Source organism: Lissotriton helveticus, chromosome 12 (assembly GCF_964261635.1).
Source record: "Lissotriton helveticus chromosome 12, aLisHel1.1, whole genome shotgun sequence".
Classification (NCBI taxonomy): Eukaryota; Metazoa; Chordata; class Amphibia; order Caudata; family Salamandridae; genus Lissotriton; species Lissotriton helveticus.
In genome coordinates, this window is record NC_136073.1 from 775,925,107 (window position 1) to 775,949,803 (window position 24,697).

A 24,697-nucleotide genomic window follows, 5' to 3' on the forward strand; every position below is an offset into this window, starting at 1 on the left:
AGTGTCTGCAGAGTTACCGCCACCTGTCTCTCGCAGTGCACACTTACCACCTGCAGCTTTCCCACACCTGGTCTGTTTGAGACTGACAGCTGTCCCTCAGTGTCTGCAGAGTAACCGCCACCTGTCTCTTGCAGTGCACACCTACCACCTGCAGCTTTCCCACACCTGGTCTGTTTGAGACTGACAGCTATCTCTCCGTGTCTGCAGAGTAACCGCCACCTGTCTCTCGCAGTGCACACCTACCACCTGCAGCTTTCCCACACCCGGTCTGTTTGAGACTGACAGCTGTCTCTCCGTGTCTGCAGAGTAATCGCCACCTGTCTCTTGCAGTGCACACTTACCACCTGCAGCTTTCCCACACCCGGTCTGTTTGAGACTGACAGCTGTCCCTCAGTGTCTGCAGAGTAACCGCCACCTGTCTCTCGCAGTGCACACCTACCACCTGCAGCTTTCCCACACCTGGTCTGTTTGAGACTGACAGCTGTCTCTCAGTGTCTGCAGAGTAACCGCCACCTGTCTCTCGCAGTGCACACCTACCACCTGCAGCTTTCCCACACCTGCTCTGTTTGAGACTGACAGCTGTCTCTCAGTGTCTGCAGAGTAACCGCCACCTGTCTCTCGCAGTGCACACCTACCACCTGCAGCTTTCCCACACCTGGTCTGTTTGAGACTGACAGCTGTCCCTCAGTGTCTGCAGAGTAACCGCCACCTGTCTCTCGCAGTGCACACCTACCACCTGCAGCTTTCCCACACCTAGTCTGTTTGAGACTGACAGCTGTCTCTCCGTGTCTGCAGAGTAATCGCCACCTGTCTCTTGCAGTGCACACTTACCACCTGCAGCTTTCCCACACCCGGTCTGTTTGAGACTGACAGCTGTCTCTCAGTGTCTGCAGAGTAACCGCACCTGCAGCTTTCCCACACCTGGTCTGTTTGAAACTGACAGCTGTCCCTCAGTGTCTGCAGAGTAACCGCCACCTGTCTCTCGCAGTGCACACCTACCACCTGCAGATTTCCCACACCTGGTCGGTTTGAGACTGACAGCTGTCCCTCAGTGTCTGCAGAGTAACCGCCACCTGTCTCTCGCAGTGCACACCTACCACCTGCAGCTTTCCCACACCTGGTCGGTTTGAGACTGACAGCTATCTCTCAGTGTCTGCAGAGTAACCGCCACCCGTTCTCGCAGTGCACATCTACCACCTGCAGCTTTCCCACACCTGGTCTGTTTGAGACTGACAGCTGTCCCTCAGTGTCTGCAGAGTAACCGCCACCCGTCTCTCGCAGTGCACACCTACCACCTGCAGCTTTCCCACACCTGGTCTGTTTGAGACTGACAGCTGTCCCTCAGTGTCTGTAGAGTAACCGCCACCTGTCTCTCGCAGTGCACACCTACCACCTGCAGCTTTCCCACACCTGGTCTGTTTGAGACTGACAGCTATCTCTCAGTGTCTGCAGAGTAACTGCCACCTGTCTCTCGCAGTGCACACCTACCACCTGCAGCTTTCCCACACCTGGTCTGTTTCAGACTGACAGCTGTCCCTCAGTGTCTGCAGAGTAACCGCCACCTGTCTCTCACAGTGCACACCTACCACCTGCAGCTTTCCCACACCTGGCCTGTTTAAGACTGACAGCTGTCTCTCAGTGTCTGCAGAGTTACCGCCACCTGTCTCTCGCAGTGCACACTTACCACCTGCAGCTTTCCCACACCTGGTCTGTTTGAGACTGACAGCTGTCCCTCAGTGTCTGCAGAGTAACCGCCACCTGTCTCTTGCAGTGCACACCTACCACCTGCAGCTTTCCCACACCTGGTCTGTTTGAGACTGACAGCTATCTCTCCGTGTCTGCAGAGTAACCGCCACCTGTCTCTCGCAGTGCACACCTACCACCTGCAGCTTTCCCACACCCGGTCTGTTTGAGACTGACAGCTGTCTCTCCGTGTCTGCAGAGTAATCGCCACCTGTCTCTTGCAGTGCACACTTACCACCTGCAGCTTTCCCACACCCGGTCTGTTTGAGACTGACAGCTGTCCCTCAGTGTCTGCAGAGTAACCGCCACCTGTCTCTCGCAGTGCACACCTACCACCTGCAGCTTTCCCACACCTGGTCTGTTTGAGACTGACAGCTGTCTCTCAGTGTCTGCAGAGTAACCGCCACCTGTCTCTCGCAGTGCACACCTACCACCTGCAGCTTTCCCAAACCTGCTCTGTTTGAAACTGACAGCTGTCTCTCAGTGTCTGCAGAGTAACCGCCACCTGTCTCTCGCAGTGCACACCTACCACCTGCAGCTTTCCCACACCTGGTCTGTTTGAGACTGACAGCTGTCCCTCAGTGTCTGCAGAGTAACCGCCACCTGTCTCTCGCAGTGCACACCTACCACCTGCAGCTTTCCCACACCTAGTCTGTTTGAGACTGACAGCTGTCTCTCCGTGTCTGCAGAGTAATCGCCACCTGTCTCTTGCAGTGCACACTTACCACCTGCAGCTTTCCCACACCCGGTCTGTTTGAGACTGACAGCTGTCCCTCAGTGTCTGCAGAGTAACCGCCACCTGTCTCTCGCAGTGCACACCTACCACCTGCAGCTTTCCCACACCTGGTCTGTTAGAGACTGACAGCTGTCACTCAGTGTCTGCAGAGTAACCGCCACCTGTGTCTCGCAGTGCACACCTACCACCTGCAGCTTTCCCACACCTGGTCTGTTTGAGACTGACAGCTGTCCCTCAGTGTCTGCAGAGTAACCGCCACCTGTCTCTCGCAGTGCACACCTACCACCTGCAGCTTTCCCACACCTGGTCTGTTTGAGACTGACAGCTGTCCCTCAGTGTCTGCAGAGTAACCGCCACCTGTCTCTTGCAGTGCACACCTTCCACCTGCAGCTTTCCCACACCTGGTCTGTTTAAGACTGACAGCTGTCCCTCAGTGTCTGCAGAGTAACCGCCACCTGTCTCTTGCAGTGCACACCTACCACCTGCAGCTTTCCCACACCTGCTCTGTTTGAGACTGACAGCTGTCTCTCAGTGTCTGCAGAGTAACCGCCACCTGTCTCTCGCAGTGCACACCTACCACCTGCAGCTTTCCCACACCTGGTCTGTTTGAGACTGACAGCTGTCCCTCAGTGTCTGCAGAGTAACCGCCACCTGTCTCTCGCAGTGCACACCTACCACCTGCAGCTTTCCTACACCTAGTCTGTTTGAGACTGACAGCTGTCTCTCAGTGTCTGCAGAGTAACCGCCACCTGTCTCTCGCAGTGCACACCTACCACCTGCAGCTTTCCCACACCTGGTCTGTTTGAGACTGACAGCTGTCCCTCAGTGTCTGCAGAGTAACCGCCACCTGTCTCTCGCAGTGCACACCTACCACCTGCAGCTTTCCCACACCTAGTCTGTTTGAGATTGACAGCTGTCTCTCCGTGTCTGCAGAGTAATCGCCACCTGTCTCTTGCAGTGCACACTTACCACCTGCAGCTTTCCCACACCCGGTCTGTTTGAGACTGACAGCTGTCCCTCAGTGTCTGCAGAGTAACCGCCACCTGTCTCTCGCAGTGCACACCTACCACCTGCAGCTTTCCCACACCTGGTCTGTTAGAGACTGACAGCTGTCACTCAGTGTCTGCAGAGTAACCGCCACCTGTGTCTCGCAGTGCACACCTACCACCTGCAGCTTTCCCACACCTGGTCTGTTTGAGACTGACAGCTGTCCCTCAGTGTCTGCAGAGTAACCGCCACCTGTCTCTCGCAGTGCACACCTACCACCTGCAGCTTTCCCACGCCTAGTCTGTTTGAGACTGTCAGCTATCTCTCAGTGTCTGCATGCCACTGCTGTGTTTGCACATTTCTGAGTTTCTGAATATCACTGACATCTGCATGACAGCAAGTCTGTGTATCAGTCCAACTGCTGCAGTGTTTGAGATCACTGAATGCTCTCAGCATGTCTGATATCACTGCCTTATGTCCGGCCCTCCAGTGTCTGCACACAGAATGAGTGACTGCTCACGCCATGTTCCCCCTTCCCTGTACAAGGGCCTCTGCTTCCTGCAGCTGAGAACCAGTGAAGATCTGTAACGTTGCCATGGGTTCTGCTCTGTCCAAACAAAAACAAGGGTGATGAGTTTAAATCTGGGTTTAAAAAACATAAATGCAGTGAAGGGGGAGTTGGGTCGGGAAACTGAATCTACTCTAGACCATATCCCAACCTGGAAGGGCGCATGAGAGGGTGGGAGGGGGGAGGAAGAGAGCCACATACACAATAGAAGAAAACACCAAAGACACGAAACTAACATTATTGTTCAGGGTTATTTCCCCAACTCGACCCATTGGAGTCTCTCATTCCCTTTTGGATTTAACTAAAAGTATCACACTAATCTAGCCAGGGTGCAATGCTGGTAAAATGACTCAAATGGTTAACCGAGTCTGTGACGTGTACAATGACGAGACAGATTTGATGATTTGATCAATGTATTGATAGGTCGGTTTCCAAAATTCCAATTCAGAGTGGGTTGCACTCCGACCTGTCTCATGATTATCAGTGAGGTAGGGCACAGATTGGGCCTCACCCCAAACCCCAATGGATGGCTATTGTGTGGATGGTGGCCTGCTAGTGTCACAGACAACCACGTCTGCGATTGCATTTTAATTTTCAATGCAGCCCATTTTCCTTAACACAAGTGATGCTGCATTTAAACAAAAAAGGTTACTTTTTAAGTGTATGTGTAAGAATTGGCAGTAGTAAATCCACTACTTGCTTCCGTGCAAACTGTATTTTTTATTTTTAATATTCACAGAGGGAAAATGGTCCTAAGGAGACCCTTCCATTTTGTGAACAGCTTACCACCACAACTCTGGAGTCAGTAATCAATATTTTGTGACTGAATTTCAGTGGCAAAAGATAGATACATGCCACATCGATTCAGTATTTTGAAGGACGCCTACACAGTGGCGTAGCATGGGGGGGGCCTCCCACTGCTCTTAGCTGCAGTCTTGGGGTGGGCACTGCCCCCACTCTTCGAAATGGAGATCTCGCAATCAACCCCCCCCCCACCCCCGCTCTTCTCTCCGACCGCCGCGGGGGCAAACTCAGGGACCGTCACGGGAAGCCAAAGGGCTAGCTACGCAACTGCGCCAGCCTACAACACGTCCCTTCCAAATACCGAATTTGTATTGGGGCGAAAGCCCATTTTAGGAGTCGGTAAAAGAGTACTGACTACTAAATTGGGATAAGTATATTAAAATAAGAGTTTTCGGGGTCGCAAACTCCAAATCAAAGTGTTTGTGGCCGTAAAACTGCTTTGTACATCTGGCTCCTAGTCAAGTAAATGCATTGTGAACTTAGATAAGGCAGTGTCACAAAGCAACCAGATCGTTATAACTAGTTGTTGCTTGGTGTTTGGTCTGGGCTCTCCTTTTCAGAGTGCATCCATATAAAACGTATGTTACTTATGAATAATGGGATATTCATCTTGTCTTGTATTTTTTAAAGGAGTCTTTGCAGAAATAGTTTTTTTTAAAAGTCCAGTGCCCCAAGATTTTTCTTAGGAGATGTCCGCAAGTGCTGGGGTTGTCGAATACTAAGGTTGCCTAGTCTTGATCTCACTGCACACCTCTTTCTTCCACCACTTTGTATTTCTTGTCTCTCTGTCTTATTTTTTTTCCATCCTTGTTAGGTCTCGCCTGTCAATGCGCATGCGCATTGAGCGGAGCGAGACTACAGGGGCTTAAACAGACTTTAACCAGACTGGCGATTTGATGAAGTGCATGTGCGCTTTTAGCTCAATGCGCAAGCGCAATGAGTTACAATGCGCGTGCACAGCATCAAATCGCCAGCCATCTGTTGCCGAGCTTGGTGCCGCCAGCAGCTCTTCCCGCTCCGCCCCCTGCTGCATCAAAGGCTTTCACGGCCGGCCGTGCTTTTAGTTTCACGGCCGGCCGGCCGTGCTTTTAGTTTCACGGCCGGCCGGCCGTGTCTCCTTTTCTTTTAACTTGTTTCTTTTATCGTTCACTCTGTTTTGCTTTTCCTTTCTCTCGCTATTTGTCTTATTTTCTTATTCTCCCCCCCCTAATCACTTTCTTCTGCTCGCACTCTATCTCTTGCAACATCGACATAATTGTTAAATGTACTTAATAATCCACATAATAATCCACATTTGTAAAGCGCACAATCACCCGTAAGGGTCTCTAGGCGCTGGGGGCCGTCGGGAAGATTAAGCAAGCTATTGCCCAGAGTCACATGGTGCTGGGCTAATCTGCCGCCGGTGCCGGGGATCGAACCATGATCCCCAGAAGCCCCAGAAGCCGGAGTCAGTCGCCCTAGCCGCGGCGCCACACCTCTTCCAAATTTTGTTTCTTGCTTCGGCAATCCTAACACTGGTAGCAGTTGCGATCTGACGGGTATACTATCAGATGTTTGTGTAGCGCTCATTCCACCTACACTCGCATTTAGCACTCATGAATGGGAGTGACATAACAACGTTTTTTAAATGTACGTTAGGCTGGGATTACAGTGTGTAAATAAAACATTGATGTCCATTGAGACCCCTTTGCGATTTTATTTTAGGTCTCCGCCAACCCCCTCTCCCCTCCCTGATTCCTTCTAAGTTGTCCTTTTCTCTCTGCCTTTATTTCCACCACATGCTCTAAGCTCCCTCCCTCTCCTCATTTTCAACATTCCTTAGTCTGCCCCCCATTGTCTTCGTCTCCTGTTTATTCCCCTCTTCCTCTCAATCTCTTTTTCTTTCTCTTCGTCACTGTCGCTGTCGGACTTTCCTCCTGTCTACTTTTAATTCAATTGTGCATCTTTACCGCTCTCGGGCTGTCTCATCCTTGCTTCTGTGTCCCGCCACATCCCTCCTCACTCACTTTGTTTTCCATCTCACTGCTGCTTTCAAGCATCTCCAAAATTCACCAACACTTCTCGTTTTTTTTCTTTTTTCACCCACCCATTCTCACCTGCCCTCCGCATCATCAAGCACACAGCATGTTTCCTTTCATCAACCGGGCGCCTGCTGTGTTTTATCTTTTCAAATGGCAGCCGCGCATTTTCTCAACGCTCTCGCCAGTGCAGGAGTGGATTTGTGCCCTTCACCCTCCTAGCTGTGTCTCTTCCGGGAACCCAACTGCCTCGCGGCGCAACGCAGCTCCCCTTCCCACTTGCTTTTTAAAGTTTCTTGCATATTCTTCTCTCCAGCCTCTGAGGCGCACACAGACGGAACAAACTTCGTGCCTCAGGCGGTTTAAAAAATCAGCCACACAGCAATACGGAAACATTGTGGGCCATTTGTGTAGCCAGAAGCATATTGTTGTCTCTTTCCATGCTCCTCCACCCCCAGCTCTCCGCTCCCACCCCCCCTCCCTTTTCTCACTCCCTCCTTGTTTAAAGAGCTTGCTGGAGCTTCGTTGTCATCAAACCTATCACATAATCTTCACAAAAGTTATTTACAAAAGTTCAAGCTATTGCCATTACAAATTAAATAATTTATTTAAGTATTAATCATTTAAAAAAATTAAAAGCCATTGTTATTTGTAATATCAATACATTTAAGTCACGTAAATACAAAACATGTTGCATTACAAATGCTATAGGTGTAACATTTGCGAAAGTTATAACTATTGCCATTGTAAATGACAAAGCTATTAATTTAGCTATTTCAAAAAACAACACAATAATTAAAAAAAAGTCATTTATAAGACCAATAGCTCAAAATTTCCTAATGCGAGACCTATTGCATTTCCAATGCTTGTTTTTCACTTTGTTTCTGTTTTCCTTTATTTCTCTACCTTCTCCTTTTCAACGTTTCAGCCCGTCGTTATTTTGCCAGTGGCGTCAGGGCTTTAAGTGGGCCGGGACTCACCGGTGCTGGGCACCGGCAGTTTTTTAAAGGGGGCCTCGAAACAGGTCTCTATCGGGCTCTGTTTTCTGCCCTGGCACAGGCGGTCCGTTTTTTCCGGACTGCAGTGACAGCAGGCACATCCACGTTCGCGTGCTCACACTGCTCACTTCTCACTAGTCGAGATGTCACGGCATGACGTCATGCCAGATGAGGGTTCTAGGGAAAGGGTAATCCTTTAAAGAGAGTCATTTTCTCTCTGGATTACCCTTCTCTTTTTGAAACTCAGGAGCAGCAACATTGTCCAGGGCCGGACTGGCCGTAGCGGGCATCGGGCAATCCCCGGTGCGCTGCACGGGTGGGGCCGGTTTTGGGCCCCTGGGGGCCGTTTTTGTTACAGGGCCGTTTTGCAGCATAGCTGCAAAATCTGCCCTGCAACAAAATCTGCGGAAAACCGGCCCTGGCAAATAGCTCAGCGGCACCCCCAAGCCCCGAGGGGCAGGGGCCGGATAAGCACTTTGCCGGGGCCGGTTTTGGTTCCCATTCCGGCCCTGACACTGTCGTGGTGTCATCAGGGCTTTAAGTGGAAGCTTTTTCAATATTTTATGCAAGCCATAGTTGCTGCTTATTTATCTTATGCAACTAACAACCATTGACAAAGCCAATAGTCATGACTTGTTGTAGGTTTGATATTATTTGTTGTATCATATATCTAGATGCAATGACAGAAACAGCAAAGTACAAGTCGGGCGACACACTATGCTAAGTACAGATTTTTAGCTTACGTGTTTTAAGCCATGCCCTTAATTACATTGGCCACGGCCCTTTGAGAGACCCCCTAGTTTTTTCATCCCACTTAAAGCCCTGAGTGCTGTACTGAAACTTGAGCCCCCCCTGCAAAGTACCTGGAGGGGCCCCCCTCCCCTGCCCACCACCTACCACTTATGCTGAGGGGGATCTCCTGGAGTTTACCCCCTGTGCCTTCACGGGCTGCGGGGGCTTATGTTACATCACTGTCTTTTGCTCTGGGTTAAAGCTTAAAGATGAACACTAAGTCCTGGTTCCCAGAAACGAGTGCTGTTGCCCACCACATGCACAAATTAAGCACTGCTATGTCAGTTATCTCATAGCCTCCTATCAGCTTTGGGAGAAGCAATACCTGCTTATGAACTTACTTAGATGGCAGTCATTCCTGCTGTGCTACAGCCTACTTAGGAGTCACACCTATTGCCAGTGCTTTAAATGGGCCGGTACTGTCCGGTACGGAGTACCAGCACTTTTTTATTTTGAGGGGAGGAGTACCGGCACCAGGGGCGGCTCTAGGCTCATGGTGGCCCTGGGCAGGGAGCATAGGTAGGGGGCCCTGGAAGAGGGGGTCCGGGTGGGGTGTTTAGGAAGTGGAACAGAGCTGGAGACCACCAGATCCCTGCCAGGGGCCGCCACACAAATATGTATCCATCCTCAGAGGATTATTATATTAAGGATATATATTGGCGTGGAGGCCCCTGGGGTTTGGTGGCCCTGTGCAGGTGCACAGCTTGCACATGCCTAAGGCCGCCCCTGCCGGCACTTCTCAAGAGAAATGCTATACTTTTAATTAGAGAGTACCGGCACTTCTCAAAAACAAGCAGGTACTCTGCTACAGAGAACCTGCATTTCTATTTTTCCATTTCAAGCACTGCCTATTGCTCTGCAGCTTTCACAAGTCAGAGTGATTTCGGGGTGAGCCTGTTATGCCACAGACTAAGGTTAACTCTGCCAGTCTCTTGAAAATAGTGTGGCGTCCAGCTCAAACAAAAACACATTTCTATTCACCTTGTGGTGGTCATCGAGGCTGCTATCAGGAATTTCTGCAGAAGTGGCACTGTTTGTTTTTTTGTCTTGCCTGCGACAACGCATGCGCAGTCGCTTTTTAAGATCTTTGGTTAAACATTAAAAACATCTAAACACAGCTTAGAGCCCGCACATTAATTAACATTGGACGGCTTCATCGTCACTCTCATTTCCTTGCTTTTCATTGGTCAGCGCATGCCAGTTTAACCTTCTTCTTCGTGTGTTTGTCCATTCGATGCAGCATAGACCTAGAACTGATTAATTGCTTTATTAGTGTCCTTCCACTGCTCAGATTCAGGTGTTCTGTTTTTCTCCCCTCCCGTCCCATTGCTTGTTTTTTAATGTAAGAAAGCTGACTCATGCCCTCTAGAAACCTCATAACCTGTATTGCCTTAGAAATATCACTCACTTTCACTAGAGATCATTCCACGCTGTCAGTACTGGACAATGTGCTGAGTGCTGTGTAATACAATAATTCACTATATTAAATACTAGTGGGTTGTGGACCATGTAAGACAAAAGTGCACAGAATCTTGATTTGTTTCAGCTATTTCGCGGGAAAGTCCTTTTTGGTCCACCTGCATGTAAGGCCTGTCAGCTCTTTGCTTTTCTAAGGCTTTTAGGTAGTAGATATGCCTTGTGTACCATTGATGTGGCGCTGAGCGTCCTGTAAGGACAACAGGTATTGGCAAAGCCAAAATATCTCGCCTATGCAAGCTCGATTGGCTTTGTCAATGTTTTTAGCCATCTTGCACAACAGTATAGCTTCTGTGCTACGTGGACAAAACTAAAAAGATTAAAAGCACTATAACTCGCTCAATGCAGTCCGCGTTGAATCACTTTTTTTTAGGTCGAGCCTAGCGGCAGTGCGCATTCGCTGCTCGCTCTGCGAGGCATGCAGTAGTCCAGTATGCTGTGGAAGCCTAGCCTTCTCTCCGCCCATATTTTCGATTGGCTGGTGTCATTGTCCTTGGTAAATGCTGGCTTCAGATTGATAAAGAGGCATGTTAGTGTAGGAAGGTGGATTTCTGACTATGGTTACCCCCAACTTTTTGCCTAGTGCTTTGCTGGTTTTTGACTTAGTTGGCCTAGGATCCTGCTATTCAGGACCCTGGGCTTCCTGCTCTCTCTGTTAAAATGGACTCCATGTACCTTAGGTACATATCTAATTGGATACTGGGTCACCTGATCAGTCCCTGTACAGTGTACCTTAGGTACCCAGGGCATAGGTGTACCCAGGGCCTACCAGGGGCTGCAGCATGTATTATGCCACCCCTGGCTGGCCATCCAAACTGACACAACTGGCTGCTAAGACAGCTGGGGCAAGGTGGTGTAATCACCCTTTGCTGTAGATATAGTATACCTATATCTAACCCCAAGATGGACACATATACTCCTATAAGTCACTCCTATGGCAGGCCTTATCAATCCTGAAGGCAGAGTGCTTGAAGTTATGTGAGATGGTGCTCTAGCATGAGCTGAGCCTGTCTACAGCTTTCGGGACCAAGTCCTTTAGCTGTTTCCATGATAACGCTATACCATATACTCTTAAGTGCATTATAATCCTCGCGGTTATTGCTAACTTTGGTATAGCATTATCAAAACATGTCGAGTAAGGTGTCATACGAATTGGAATACTACCCCCTCACCAGTTCTGGCGATGGGGGTAGCATTCCACCCTTTTAGAGGGACACGACATGTATGTAACTGTGAACCCCGGTTAAAGTTAAGCAGAGCCTCAGCATCACAAAATGGATGCTGCCACCACAGACACAAGTCTGACCTCCTGCTGCTGGGAGTCCTTCCAGCGAGGGAGGCCTGGACAAAGAGTTTCCTGCCTTGGGAGGTGCTAGCACCACCCCAGACAGGATTTTGTGTATTAGGTAGGACAGGCCTGAAAGGAATGAGACATGCCTGGGGCACACAAGGTGCCCTGTGCATACACCAGTTCAAACCAGTTGCTGGGGCACTCCAGCCCCAGCTCTGGCGCGAAACCGGACAAAGGATAGGGGGTGGTTAACTTCCTGGTCCCACCCATGGGAGGGACCTAGTAACTAGTGCAGCCCCCTTTAGGAGAATAAAGGTAGGAGCTGGTCCCATTCCAAATTAGATTTATCCTGACAACTTTACAAGAAGAAACTCTGGACTCCGACGTTCTGCTCCACAGAAGACTGAAGAATCTCCTTTGTGGGCAAGGAGTGTCCACCCTGCAACTGCTCGCACCATCAAGCGTCCTAGCGGTTCACTTTGTCGTCCTTCCTGCCGGATCCAGACTTCAGAGCCCGACGAGACCCGGATTCCCAGACCTCTCCGACCTCTACCTACATCTGCAGCACAGCTGAGATCCGTGGGTGCGACGAGACACGTGGGACCGGCCATCTTGAAGAAACTGCACTTCGCTTCCAGCACGACTTCAGAGGCATCCTCGAGAAAGTGCTTTGGGGATTGAGAAGCCCCAGCCCCGAGCAGCTCCTGCACCGAAGACCAGCCCCCAGCATCCACGAGATCTGCGTGGGGCCCTTTTGCTTGGTTGCTGCTCGACGCGTGGTCTGGTCACTTGCCGGCTCGCTAGTGACCTCCTAGACGACGATCCTTAAAATCTACACTGCTGGTCTGGTTGCTCCAGACTGGCCCTTGCTCCCTTCCAAAAGAGGAGCACCCCGGACCCTCCTGGTCCGCTCCAGACGCCGCTTCCACTCACCGCGTGGGTTGCCTTTGCCAAGGCCTGTTGACTCCAACTCCGGATCCGACACCGCCGACAGCGAGAGCCTGCGTGGGACAGCGCGTGCCTCCATCCTGGTCGTCGAAGACACCTCCTGGTCCACGTGGCTGCAGAGACAAGCGCCCACTCTTCACCTGATCGCGACAACAGCATCTGGTTCCCTCTTGGTTCCACACGGGTCACTGGCTAGTGACTTTGAACACTGTCCCCTCTGCTTTCAGGTCCTCTTCTTCCTCGATCCACCCGTGGATCGCACCGGACATCTTCCTCCTGGTCGCCTGCAGCATCTTTCTTCAAGGCTCCATAGACTTCGACGCGGAAACCCGACACACTTTGACACCTATGCACCCGCAGCCCATGGGTGAGGTAACAAGAGCATTTCGGTGCTCAAGGGTAGATTGACTCTCCTAGTGTCCAGGTATCCTGTCGTTTTAGTCGTAACTAGTAGGAACTGTCTTTTACTTACCTTTTCGTAATTTGTTCTGCCCATTGACTTTGTTCCGCATCTCGCGTGTGAGTTCACACTCTGCACACGCGTCCCGTGGGCCTCCTGCTACTTACCTAAGGTTAGGGTAGTGTAGTCCCAGCGATCGTACAGCCTCTGGGCAGCTCCATTTCTTCTATCGATTTCCTTATACCATTTACTTAGTATATGGTTTGCCGTGCCCCTAGGGCACCATTGTAATTTTGTGCAACTTATCGTATTTTTCCTAAGAGATTGTCATGTGCTTAGCCCTCTGATCTCATAAAGAGTTCAGAGGTGTTTGTTATTAATAAATATACTGTTTATTGTCATAACAACCTGTGTGGTGTCCTTTCATCTGGTATTCAAGGGGTTATATGTGGTAAAACAGCTGGCTTCACATGCCAAAAGAGTTTAGCCTAAGACTGCTTTGTCCATGCTACCATTAGGATAGCTGGTCTATAAGGTTGACTTACAACCACTCACCATAAGGGTTGTTTGGACTGATACAAGGTGATCACTAGAACTAGTGAGCATCATATATCAGGCCAACTTCTCACAGTTAGTCCCTCCTTGTTACCGCCCTCTCACCATTTGTTACCTCCAATGAGGACTTGATCTTTTACTTGTGGCGTTACACGGTCTCCTACATAAATCAGTAGGCACTATATTTTTTTTTGCAGCGCAGTACGCTTTCACTTTAGCGGCTGTGCTTGTTTATTTAATTATTTTGCCATGCGGGCCGAAATGGAGCGTTTTTACACACTAATCTAACAAGCATTTGCAATGCAGTAGGTTTCGCATTTATGTGAGGTTGAGTTTTTGACATTGCAAATAACAATGCCTTTTATTTTTGTTTTTGTTTTTAAAACATAAATAAAAGGCATTGCCATTTACAATGCCAATAGCTTAAACTCACGTAAATGTGAGACCTATTGCATTGCAAATGATTGTCTTTAATTGCAACCTTGTTGCACAGCGTCCACGCTGCTGTGCAACATGGCTAAAAACACTGATAAAGCGAAATATCTGTCGCATATGTGAGAACTATTTGGCTTTCTCAATGTTTTTCTTTGTGGTGTGACGGAAAGAGCAAACAAAACAGAACATGGTGGTAACAGGCAAGTAACAACACGGCAGTCTGCCGCAGCATTAATAAAACAAAATAAAGTTAGAGAAAAGCAGCATGACGCGCCAGCCTGGCCACATCATAGTGCTTTTTTTGTTTTTAAAACTTTACTATTTTTTTTAATAGCACTGCAACACCTTGCCGCGTTGCTGATTGCCCCCTATAACCCCACCACACAAAAAAGCATTGACAAATACAAATAACTCTTGCATATGAAAGAGCTATTGGGCTTTATCAAAGTTTTTTGTATTCTTGTTGCACATCAGCACAGTCATTGTGCAGCATAGCTGAAAAATAAAAGATTTATGACAAAGCCAGCGTTGACTGAGTCCTAGTGATTTTATTTTCTTTCCTTGCAGCCATGTTGCACAGCTACAAAATGGCTGAAAAACCAGTGACAAAACAAAGCCAATAGAGCTCGATTAGGCCAGACCTACTAGCTATGTCAATGCTTGTTTTAGGAAATCATGTTTGCCATCTCACCACCTGTACCAAAGTTTGATGCATTTGGCAGGAAGTGAGGCAGTGGCGTAGGAAGGGGGTTGCGGTGGGTGCTGGCCGTCCCAGGTGTCATCCCTGAGGGGGGTGACAAAAATATGTGTTTTAAACACATATGTTTGCAATTTTGTCAAGCCGGAGCTGACAAGAAATTTTCCGCACCGGGTACCACCTGACCTTGCTACGCCACTGAAGTGAGGAAGGGTGAAATGTTGCGGACGTCCCAAGGCAGAACTAAGCACCCAACAAAATCCGCAGCATCCGAAACTCTCACCAGTGCCTACATTTGGCATAGAGCTCTATAAAAACAAAGCAGTTCCTCATTCCACTCCATTATTCGTTTCAGTTAGCAAAAATGTTAGAGCCTACATATTATTGTAGGACGCACCTCGAACTTGTGCCGTGAGAGAATTGAATACGTAATGGGCGCAGTACTGCCAACAACATTTTTTTACATATTTATTTTACATCTATTAAATTAAATATATCAAGCAGGGAGTTTCAGTAGTTTGCCTAGAATTACACGGTTTGTTATGTCAAGCGCCGATACCCGGATTACAACACGCGTTCGGGTTCAAAGTTCAGCTGCTTAGACACCAGACAACGCATCTTTCGTCGTGATCTAAGCTCTTAGCAAGGTTCATCCTATGCAGCGCGGGCGCAAATGCATGCCAACATTATAGCAAAATGTCATCTATGCAATATTCATTGAGAACCTCAGATCAGCATACGAGGTAAAGTGACGTGGTAATACTTATTAATGGAGGCCCGCCACAAGCAGGCATAGCAGAGGCATCGTGATAAACGTCCACAGGAAATGTGCCCATGGGGGGGTTCTCCTAAATGCAGCCTGGGTTGAGGCTGAGAAAGGGGCGGAGCCCGAACCCCAGCTCTGCCAGGGCCGGATTCCCCTACACTGCCAGAGCAGCGTCTCTAAACCCTGTCAGGGACTCCTGTAAAGGTGATAAGTGACATCAGTCATCGCTATCAGCGGCATCTGTGCACTAATCATTATTAATGGCATCTCTCGTCACGACATCTCCAGTGACATCTTTAACCACGGTTGAGACATCTCTAACCACAGTTGTGACATCTCTAACCCAATGGTGTAACAAAACGTGAGCGGCCGTCCCTGCAAAGTACATGGAGACCCGCCCCCTCCCTCCAACCCCCCCCCCCCCCCCTCATGCTCCAATGCTCCAAACCCAACGCATCGGCTTTGACTATGCAGAGGTTCAGAGCAAACGAGGAAAACAAGACGCCGATTCTTTTCGGCTTCTTGAGCTGTAGCGGTCTTGCTCTTCTACATAAGTTTGAGAATAGTCTTTGACCTCTTACAGGACCATATAAATAGAGTGTTCTGAGAACAAAGAGAAATAAGGTCCCAGTCCAACCTGTATATAAAAGAATAGGATATGAAAGATTAAAAAGTGTCATCAAAGTGTTGATAATGTGTACTTCAGTGATACAAAAGTATTGTGAACATGTATTTCAGTGTGTGAATCAAATTAAATATCACATTTATACGATTTGTTAATATATGAGTCTATTTTTGAGTAACAGGTTTTGAGTTTGTCTAGTGAGTCACATAATGTGTATATGTTTTGTATATAAATGTTTCATGTTTTTTTTTAAATATTGAGGAAATGTTGAAATCTACTTGATGAAGGGATTCTTAAATGAAAATAACGTATGAAAAAAGAAAAATTAAGAATTGAAGCCCAGAGTCAATAAAAAGGACTATTGTGGCAAAAGAAATAATGTGATCAATGGTGTCAGAGCTATTCTGTTTATTGAAATGTAAGTATATTGTTTCTGGCCTTTGCACTCCTTAACCAAACCATTCCCCTGTGTTATGTGTCTAACCGCTATCAGTGACATCTCGAAATATTATCACTGGCATCTCCATCCTCTATCAGTGGCATCTCTAAGCTCTATCAGTGACATCTCTACTACTATCAGTGACATCTCCAAGCTAAATCACGGACATCTCTACCCACAATTAGTGACATCACTAATACTATCAGTGACATTTCTGACCTCTATTGTGACTTCTTCAGCCACTATGCATGAAATCTCCATCCTCTATCCCGCTATCAGTGACATCTCTACCGCTATCAGTGACATCTATACTGCTATCAGTGACATCTCTACCACTATCAGTGACATCTATACTGCTATCAGTGACATCTCTACCACTATCAGTGACATCTATACTGCTATCAGTGACATCTCTAACCACTATCAGTGACATCTATACTGCTATCAGTGACATCTCTAACCTCGATCACTAACATCTCTACTATCAGTGACATTCCTACAATCAGTGACATCTATACTACTATCAGTGACATCTCCATCCTCTGTCAGTGACATCTCTACTACTATCAGTGACATCTCTACTATCAGTGACATCTCTACTATCAGTGACATCTCTACTATGAACATCTCTACTACTATCAGTAACATTTCTAACCTCAATCAGCAACTTCTCTACCACTATCAGTGACATCTCTAACCTTTATCAGTGACATCTCTGCTACTATCAGTGACATCTCTAACCACTATCAGTGACAACTGTAAACGCTGTTGTGACATCTCTAGCCACTATCAGTGAGATCTCTATCAGTGACATCTTTAAGATGTCATATTCTTTGACCACTACCATGACATCTCTGCTCGCTGTCAGTGACATCTCTAACCACTACCAGGTCGAGTGTCCTCGCCATCAGTGCAGCACAAAACAAATGAGGTTCCCAGATAAGCGGGTGCATGAATCATACTATTTCCAGACTGATGGGGTGCAGAGGTAACCCCAATATTTACAGACTGACGGAGGATGCAGGGTCTCACGCTGCTTAAAGACTCAAAGAAGGATGGACGGGCATCCACTATTAACAGACTGCCAGAGGATGCAGGGTCCCGCAATGCTTTATAACTCATAGGAGGATGGACGGGTGTCCATATTAACAGACTGACAGGAGGATGCAGGGCCCCTCACTGCTTAAAGACTCATAGGAGGATGGATGGGAGCCCATATTAACAGACTGACAGGAGGATGCAGGGCCCCTCACTCCTTAAAGACTCATAGGAGGATGGATGGGAGCCCATATTAACAGACTGACAGGAGGATGCAGGGCCCCTCACTGCTTAAAGACTCATAGGAGGATGGATGGGAGCCCATATTAACAGACTGACAGGAGGATGCAGGGTCCCACACTGCTTAAAGACTAATAGGAGGATGGATGGGAGCCCATATTAACAGACTGACAGGAGGATGCAGGGCCCCTCACTGCTTAAAGACTAATAGGAGGATAGATGGGAGCCCATATTAACAGACTGACAGGAGGATGCAGGCCCCCTCACTGCTTAAAGACTCATAGGAGGATGGATGGGAGCCCATATTAACAGACTGACAGGAGGATGCAGGGTCCCACACTGCTTAAAGACTAATAGGAGGATGGATGGGAGCCCATATTAACAGACTGACAGGAGGATACAGGGTCCCACACTGCTTAAAGACTAATAGGAGGATGGATGGGAGCCCATATGACAGGCATATGACTGACAGGAGGATGCAGGGCCCCTCACTGCTTAAAGACTCATAGGAGGATGGATGGGAGCCCATATTAACAGACTGACAGGAGGATGCAGGGTCCCACACTGCTTAAAGACTAATAGGAGGATGGATGGGAGCCCATATTAACAGACTGACAGGAGGATGCAGGGTCCCACACTGCTTAAAGACTCATAGGAGGATGGATAAGAGCCCGTATTAACACTGGCAGGAGGATGCAGGGTCCCACACTGTTTAAAGACTCATAGGAGGATGGATAAGAGCCCATACTAACAGAGTGACGTCAGGATGCAGGGTCCCACACTGCTTTAAAACTCATAGGAGGATGGACGGGAGCCCATATTAACAGACTAACAGGAGGATGCAGGGTCCCACACTGCTTAAAGACTCATAGGAGGATGAACAGTTGTCCACTATTAACAGACTTACGGGAGCATGCAGGGTCCCACCCTGCTTAAAGACTCATAGGAGGATGGGTGGGAGCCCATATTAACAGACTTACGGGAGCATGCAGGGTCCCACACTGCTTAAAAGACTCCTAGGAGGATGCCTGTGTGTCTACTATTAACATACTGACGGGAGGATGCAGGGTCCCACGGTGCTTAAAGACTCATAGAAGGATCCATGTGTGTCCACTATTAACAGACTGATGGGAGGATGCAGGGTGCCTCACTGTTTAAAGCCCCATAGGAGGATGGATTGGCAGCCACTATTAACAGACGGACAGGAGAATGCAGGGTCCCACGCTGCTTAAAGACTCATTGGAGGATGTATGGATGTCCACTACTAACAGACTGACTGGAGTATGCATGGTCCCACACTGTTTAAAGCCTCGTAGGAGGATGGATTGGCATCCATATTAACAGAGTGACAGGAGGATGCAGGGCCCTTCACTGCTTAAGGACGGTTCCTACCGTTGATGAAATGAAAGAAGCATACAGGGACCCCCAATAATGATATACTGATATGAGTAAGCAAGGGTCACTACAGTTTAGGAACAGACATGTTAACCCAACTCATATGAGGGTGCCAGGATGAACCAATGTTTACAGGCTGATCAGAGGATGCAGAGTACCTACAGTTTACACACTTTTAGAAGGATGCCGGGACCCTCCAATGTTTACAGCTGACAGGATGACGCAGGGTCCCTACAGTTTAAGAACCAATAGATGGATGCAGGGATCCTCCAATGTTTACAGGCTGACAGGAGAACGCAGAGTCCCTACAGTTTAAGAACTAATAGATGGATGCAGGGGGCACTAAAGTTTACAGGATGACAAGGGGGCACGTGGGCCTCTAGCGTTTGCAGAGTGATAACACCCCACCTATCATTATCAAAACAAAGGTCCCCCTCCCCTTCGCCTCCGACCCACTGAGTCCGCACAGGGCTGGGCAAGGGGTAAAGAGGCATGAAAAAGGGCAGAGGCGAAGGGAAACAAAAGAGAGGACGGGCCGTACGAACACTTCAAGAGAGAAACGTTTCATGTTTGTTGGTTCTCGGCAAAGTTCCACTCGGAGGCGGAGATGGTACCTCAAGGTGGAGAGGGCGGGGCTGAGGCGGCGCGTTTGCTTAGAGTTACTTATTTTGCTCAGATGTTATCAGAGTGAGAGTGAAAGGTCTTAAGTTAGGGGACAGAGCTCGCCTACTCGCTACATCCGAGCAGAAAGTAATAAGACAATAAGGTCGCTCTGATAGCTCAGCGGGTGATGTTTCAGCAGCCTCAGAAAGTGAGAAGAAAAGAAGGGCGAAACTCACTCATAGAGAGCTCAGTAGTTGATGTATCTGCTGCTGCTGAAAGTAAGAAGAGGGGGAAGCTAAAAACTCCCTCCGATGGCTGCATAAGTTCAGATATGACTGGGCGAGTCCTGGGTCACAAGTTCAAATCATGCGTCGGGCGCCCAGGCTTCCCACCTTCCAAGTTCGATAACATGAGAAAGCTTATGTTATGTCGCAAAACGTGTTCCAGTCTTACAATACCTCTTCTTGGGTTTATATCACAACAAACCGTGAAGAGTATTGCGATAACGAATCCACGACATAAAACAGTACGCGCTCGAATGCAATATATTTGCTTACCAAATGCTATTATTATAAGGTTATCATCTTTATTGAATGTTCAGTCTACAGGACCCAAGGCCTGGAAGGAGCTCGAGAGAACAAATGGGGGGCGGGGGGGGCGGTGGGTCGGAGCCGGGAGCTGATGATGTGGAATGAGAGAACACAAAATAGTGTTTCGAGGCACTTCGAAGTGGCGCTGGAACGTTAAAGACGCTATATAACATAAACACAACAAGATACAACAATCATATGGTAGAACCATACGCACAACTCCACACCTTACAACAAAACCCTCAATCAACCCCAAACCTATCAAGAATCAATAACATGATTCTAACTGTAACCCAAACTTAAGAATACCAACATTGTCCAATTACAACCCCCCCCAAAAAAAATCATCACAGTCATGAACCCTAAGCTTAACTATAGCATGTCGCCGACGCCAACCTAACAATAAGTCCTTCATTTAACCAGACCCAACAACCACCTACCTTTAACCCCAGGTCGAGCCATACAATAGTAGAAAGAGAGTTATAGCTTCAACCCTACCTATAACTATTAGCACAACCCCAAAGATATCAAGAAGCCTAAACCACAGCCATAGACCTTAAAACAGCCACATACCAACTCAGCTCTATCAACAATCTACAATTTAACCTAAATAGCAACAGAAGTCCATAACAAAACCTAATTATAATCCTAAACCTAACAATAACTTAACCACAGACATGACCTCCTATCTAACAATAACCCTATAACACTACCACACACCTAATATTGGCCTTATAGCATACCCACAAGCTTTACAATCACGAACTACAACGTTCAACCCAAACCCTAACCACTAGTCTAACAGCAGTCACGGTTATAAAACCCCAACCTAAACATAGCACTACCCAACCCAACCGTGATGGCAAACTCACCCATAATCCTTCAGTTTACGCCAACCTAATACCACAATGTTTTATCATCAAACGTCATCATAAAATAACAGAACATGACAAGGAACTCAAACGTATACATAGCCAGCGGCCTAATCTCAAATTCTGTCGATCACAACAATCATAACGGCAAATCCAACCATAACATGACTCTGACCATAACGGCAAACCTATGCTATTAATACAAACCTACCTAATAACCCAATGCCTTAACTAAAAACCTAACCACAAAACAACATTGCCCCTATAATGAACACAGCCTAACTTTTTTTTCTTTAAATTATTATTTTTATGTATCATATACAATCACAGGTAATATTACAGGGTTAGCCACCTTTAACCTTATCAATAACTACAGTCACAGCACCAACAAAAACCATAACATGACTCCCACGGTAAGGACAAGCCTCAACAGACCCCAAACCCCAAACCTAACCATAAAACAAAAACCATAAGCTAACACTTAGCACACACCTAACCACAAGGGAAGAGTAAAGCAGAGTAAAGCAGGGCGTACCTGGCTTGGGGCACAGCCACTCCTGCAGGCCCCTGGACGTCGACAGCAGGGAGTAGACGAAGAGGCACGTCAGCACAGCCCGCATGCTTCCCAAAGCCTGCCTCGGGCGCCACCATAATCAGACCCTCCAGCTTATCGCGATTTCGCGATTTGCAAAAAAATCGCGAAATCGGGCGATCTGTGGAAGTGCCGCGATATTTGGGCAAAAGCCCGCGAAATTTGCCGTTTCCGCCGTTTCCGCCTTAGATTTCGCAGCGAGAAGGAGCGAGGAGGTCGAGGGGGGTCTGACTAGGTCGCAAAGATGCATCACATGATCGCGTGGTGCACCACGGCAGGCTCTCAGGCAGGCATGAGGTACGGTAGTGATTTAACTGTGAGCAAGGGTTTTAACTGCACCCTCTTCTGCAGCCGGATATTAGGGGGCCTGATGGAGGATTCTTAATAATGCTGCGGGTGATAATGAACGCGGCTGCTCGTCTCGCCTGCTGGGAGCAGACAAAGCCTTTGTTGGCCCAACAGGCGAGCTTCCGGCTCCGAGCAGCGCGTCCACGTCCAGGTTGTAATGGAAGCGCCTAAATAAACCCAGGATGGCTTCGAACGGCAGAACAGCTGCTTTTGTTTTTTTTTTCCATTTCAGAAGCGAGGCAATCGGAGGAGTGATATTGGGAGCTCATTGGTAAGGGGTGGCAAATGAGGCTGGAAACATTAAGCATTGGCAAGCAGTTTGTAGCACCCGGGGGAGAGATAGGCAGTAGTTGTCATATGGAAAGGGGGGGTGGTTACGAGATACAAAACAGGGAGAGGTGAGGAGAGAGAATTGAGGGAGAGACACAGGAAAGAGAAACAAGAAGAGGGGGTGAGTTACAGAGCGGGTGGGGAGGGGAGAGGGGAAGAGAAGGAAGTGAGGATAAAGAGAGAGGGTATGAGCTACAAAATGGGAGAGGGCGAAGTGAGGGGAAAGAGTGGAGGGAGAGAGGAAAGGGAAACAGAGAGAGCGGGAGAGGGGGTGAGAATGAGAGGAGGGAGAGGATGGGTGAGGGGAACAAGGGGAATTGAGGAGAAAGAGAGAGAGGGGGTAAGAGATACAGAGCTAGGGGTAGTGAGGAAAAGGAGAGTGGAGGGAGAGAAAGAGGAAACGGAATGGGAGAGAGGGAGAGAGAGAAAGGAAAAAGAAACAGAAGGAGATGGGGTGCGACATATGGAGGACGGGGTGAGGAGAAAGAAGGGAAGAGAGGAAAGAGAATCAGAGAGCGAGAGAGTGATGTGAGAAAGAGAGGGAGGGATAGAGGTGAATGAGGGAGAGAGGGAAAGAAAGGGCAGTGAGAAAGATCAGTGAGAGTGAGAAGGAGAGAGGTCAGTGAGGGACAGGGTAAGGAGAGAGAGAAAAAAGGAGTGGGAGAGAAAGCGAGAGAGATAATTGGGAAAGAGAGGTGGGAGAGCAGCGAGAGAGAAGCAGGAGATAAGCACAACCGAGGTGAAGGTAAGGCAGGGGAAGGAAAGAGGATAAGGAGGAGAGAGGAGTTGGAAAATGGGGAGAGCGAAGAAGCAAAGAGAAGGTGTGGGTGATAGGAAGGGGACATGAAGGAAAGAGAGGCGGGCGAGAGAGGAGGAGAGTGTGGAGGGAGGGGAGAAAGGGGGTGATAAGAAAGAGATAGAGAAAAGCGAAAGAGGGAGACAGACAGAAATGTGGGAGAGAGAATGGAGAGAGAGGACAGGGAGAAAGAGAGGAGGAGAGCGGTCGAAGATGAGTGAGTGAGGAAACAGAAGGGGAAGAGAGAAGAGGGCACGAGAGCGGGTAGAAAGGAGAGAGATGGTAGAAGATGTGTGTGGGGGTGTGTGCGTGTGCATCATGTTGTTAAATAACAAAAAAAATGTAAGATATTTGTGTTTGTTGTAGGAAAAATGCCCACATAAAATGCCGCAAAATTGCCGCTAAAGTTCCATATTTGTGCCGCTAAATTTGCTAATTCATGCCGCTATATCCTGGGGGGTCTGCATAATCTGCGGCTGAAACCCCAGAATAAAGGAACAGGCGCCCCGCCGCGGCCAGACAGGGAGGGGAGAGTGACCTGCGAGCGGGGTCCGGGCCCCCTGGGTCGGGGTTCACTCCCCACAGTGTCTCGAGCAGTCTCTGGCAGGTGCCTGCGATGCCCGGCTCTGCCGGGTGAGTGCGACTGAGGGCACGCTCGCGCGCTCTCCCTCCGCACCTGGGTGTGCTCGCGCTCTCCCTCCGCGCCTTTAGTGCTCGCGCGCTCTCTCCGCACCTGAGAGTGCTCGCGCTCTCCCTCCGCGCACAGAGTACTCGCGCGCTCTACCTCCGCGCCTGCAGCGCTCGAGCTCTCCCTCCGCCGCGCGGCGCTGGCACTTCCCTCTCGCGATTGAGTAACTCCATCCACAGGAAAACATTTGAGGAACACGACCGGCTGCAGGGGGCCCCGGGAGAGACGGTTGTGCAATGCCGGGGTGCCGGAGGGTGGGGGACAGGGCGGGAAAACACCATCCACTTGTCAGAGTCGTGAGGGGCTCTTTATGAAGTCGCAGCTGAGGGGCCCACCGCGCGCAGGGTTTTCAGTGGGAGGAAAAAAGTGTGTCTGCGTGTTTGTGTGTGGGAGGGGTGTTCTAAAAGTGGGGTGGTCCATGTAATTAAAAGCCTGGCTTTTTACATTTTTGAGACTGCTATAGGGTACAACCCGATCGGTATTTTTATTTCTATCTGAGCTTTCTGTTATTGTATCCAGATATATAACACAACAACCAATATGCATTTAAAACCAGACAGGGTATTGCCTTTACCAATGGTTGTTATTTGTTTAAAATTAGGAACGCCCAAAATGATTTTGTTATACATAATTAATATTGAAAATGTTTCAATTCTGAGCTTGTGAGACTGGGGATTGAACATGGCTGAGGCCTGTGGAAGAGGCAGTGGTCTGCAGAGTGCCTCAATCACGCCTGTTATGCGCACTCTCTGTTAGGCATGGACACCCTTTACAATCCACATCTCCATCTGAATATCTTACAACTTGTCTCTTTTCTCTTCAGAACTCTTTTTTTGCCCTCTCTTCTGAGTGTACTTCTTTGCACCCCCTTCATTTCACCACCCCACACAATAGACAATGCACCCACTCACCTGCGACTACTGCATT

At 48.5% G+C, this 24,697-nt stretch overlaps 1 protein-coding gene across 2 annotated transcripts in view; it reads right to left on the bottom strand.

Moving 5' to 3' along the window:
• IL6R (interleukin 6 receptor) overlaps nt 1-23,681 on the bottom strand; it is a 161,009-nt gene extending 137,328 nt beyond the window's left edge. Inside the window, exons 1-2 of one of the 2 annotated variants that reach the window (XM_078671527.1) lie at nt 23,547-23,675; nt 21,552-21,664 (exon numbers count right to left, since the gene is read on the bottom strand). In XM_078671527.1, the coding sequence (XP_078527653.1) occupies nt 21,552-21,636 (85 nt within the window). In that variant the 5' untranslated portion in view covers nt 21,637-21,664; nt 23,547-23,675. Of the gene's footprint in view, nt 1-21,551; nt 21,665-23,546 lie in introns of both variants that reach the window. The other variant, XM_078671528.1, reaches the window with a different exon arrangement.
• Between the last annotated feature and the right edge of the window lie 1,016 nt (nt 23,682-24,697).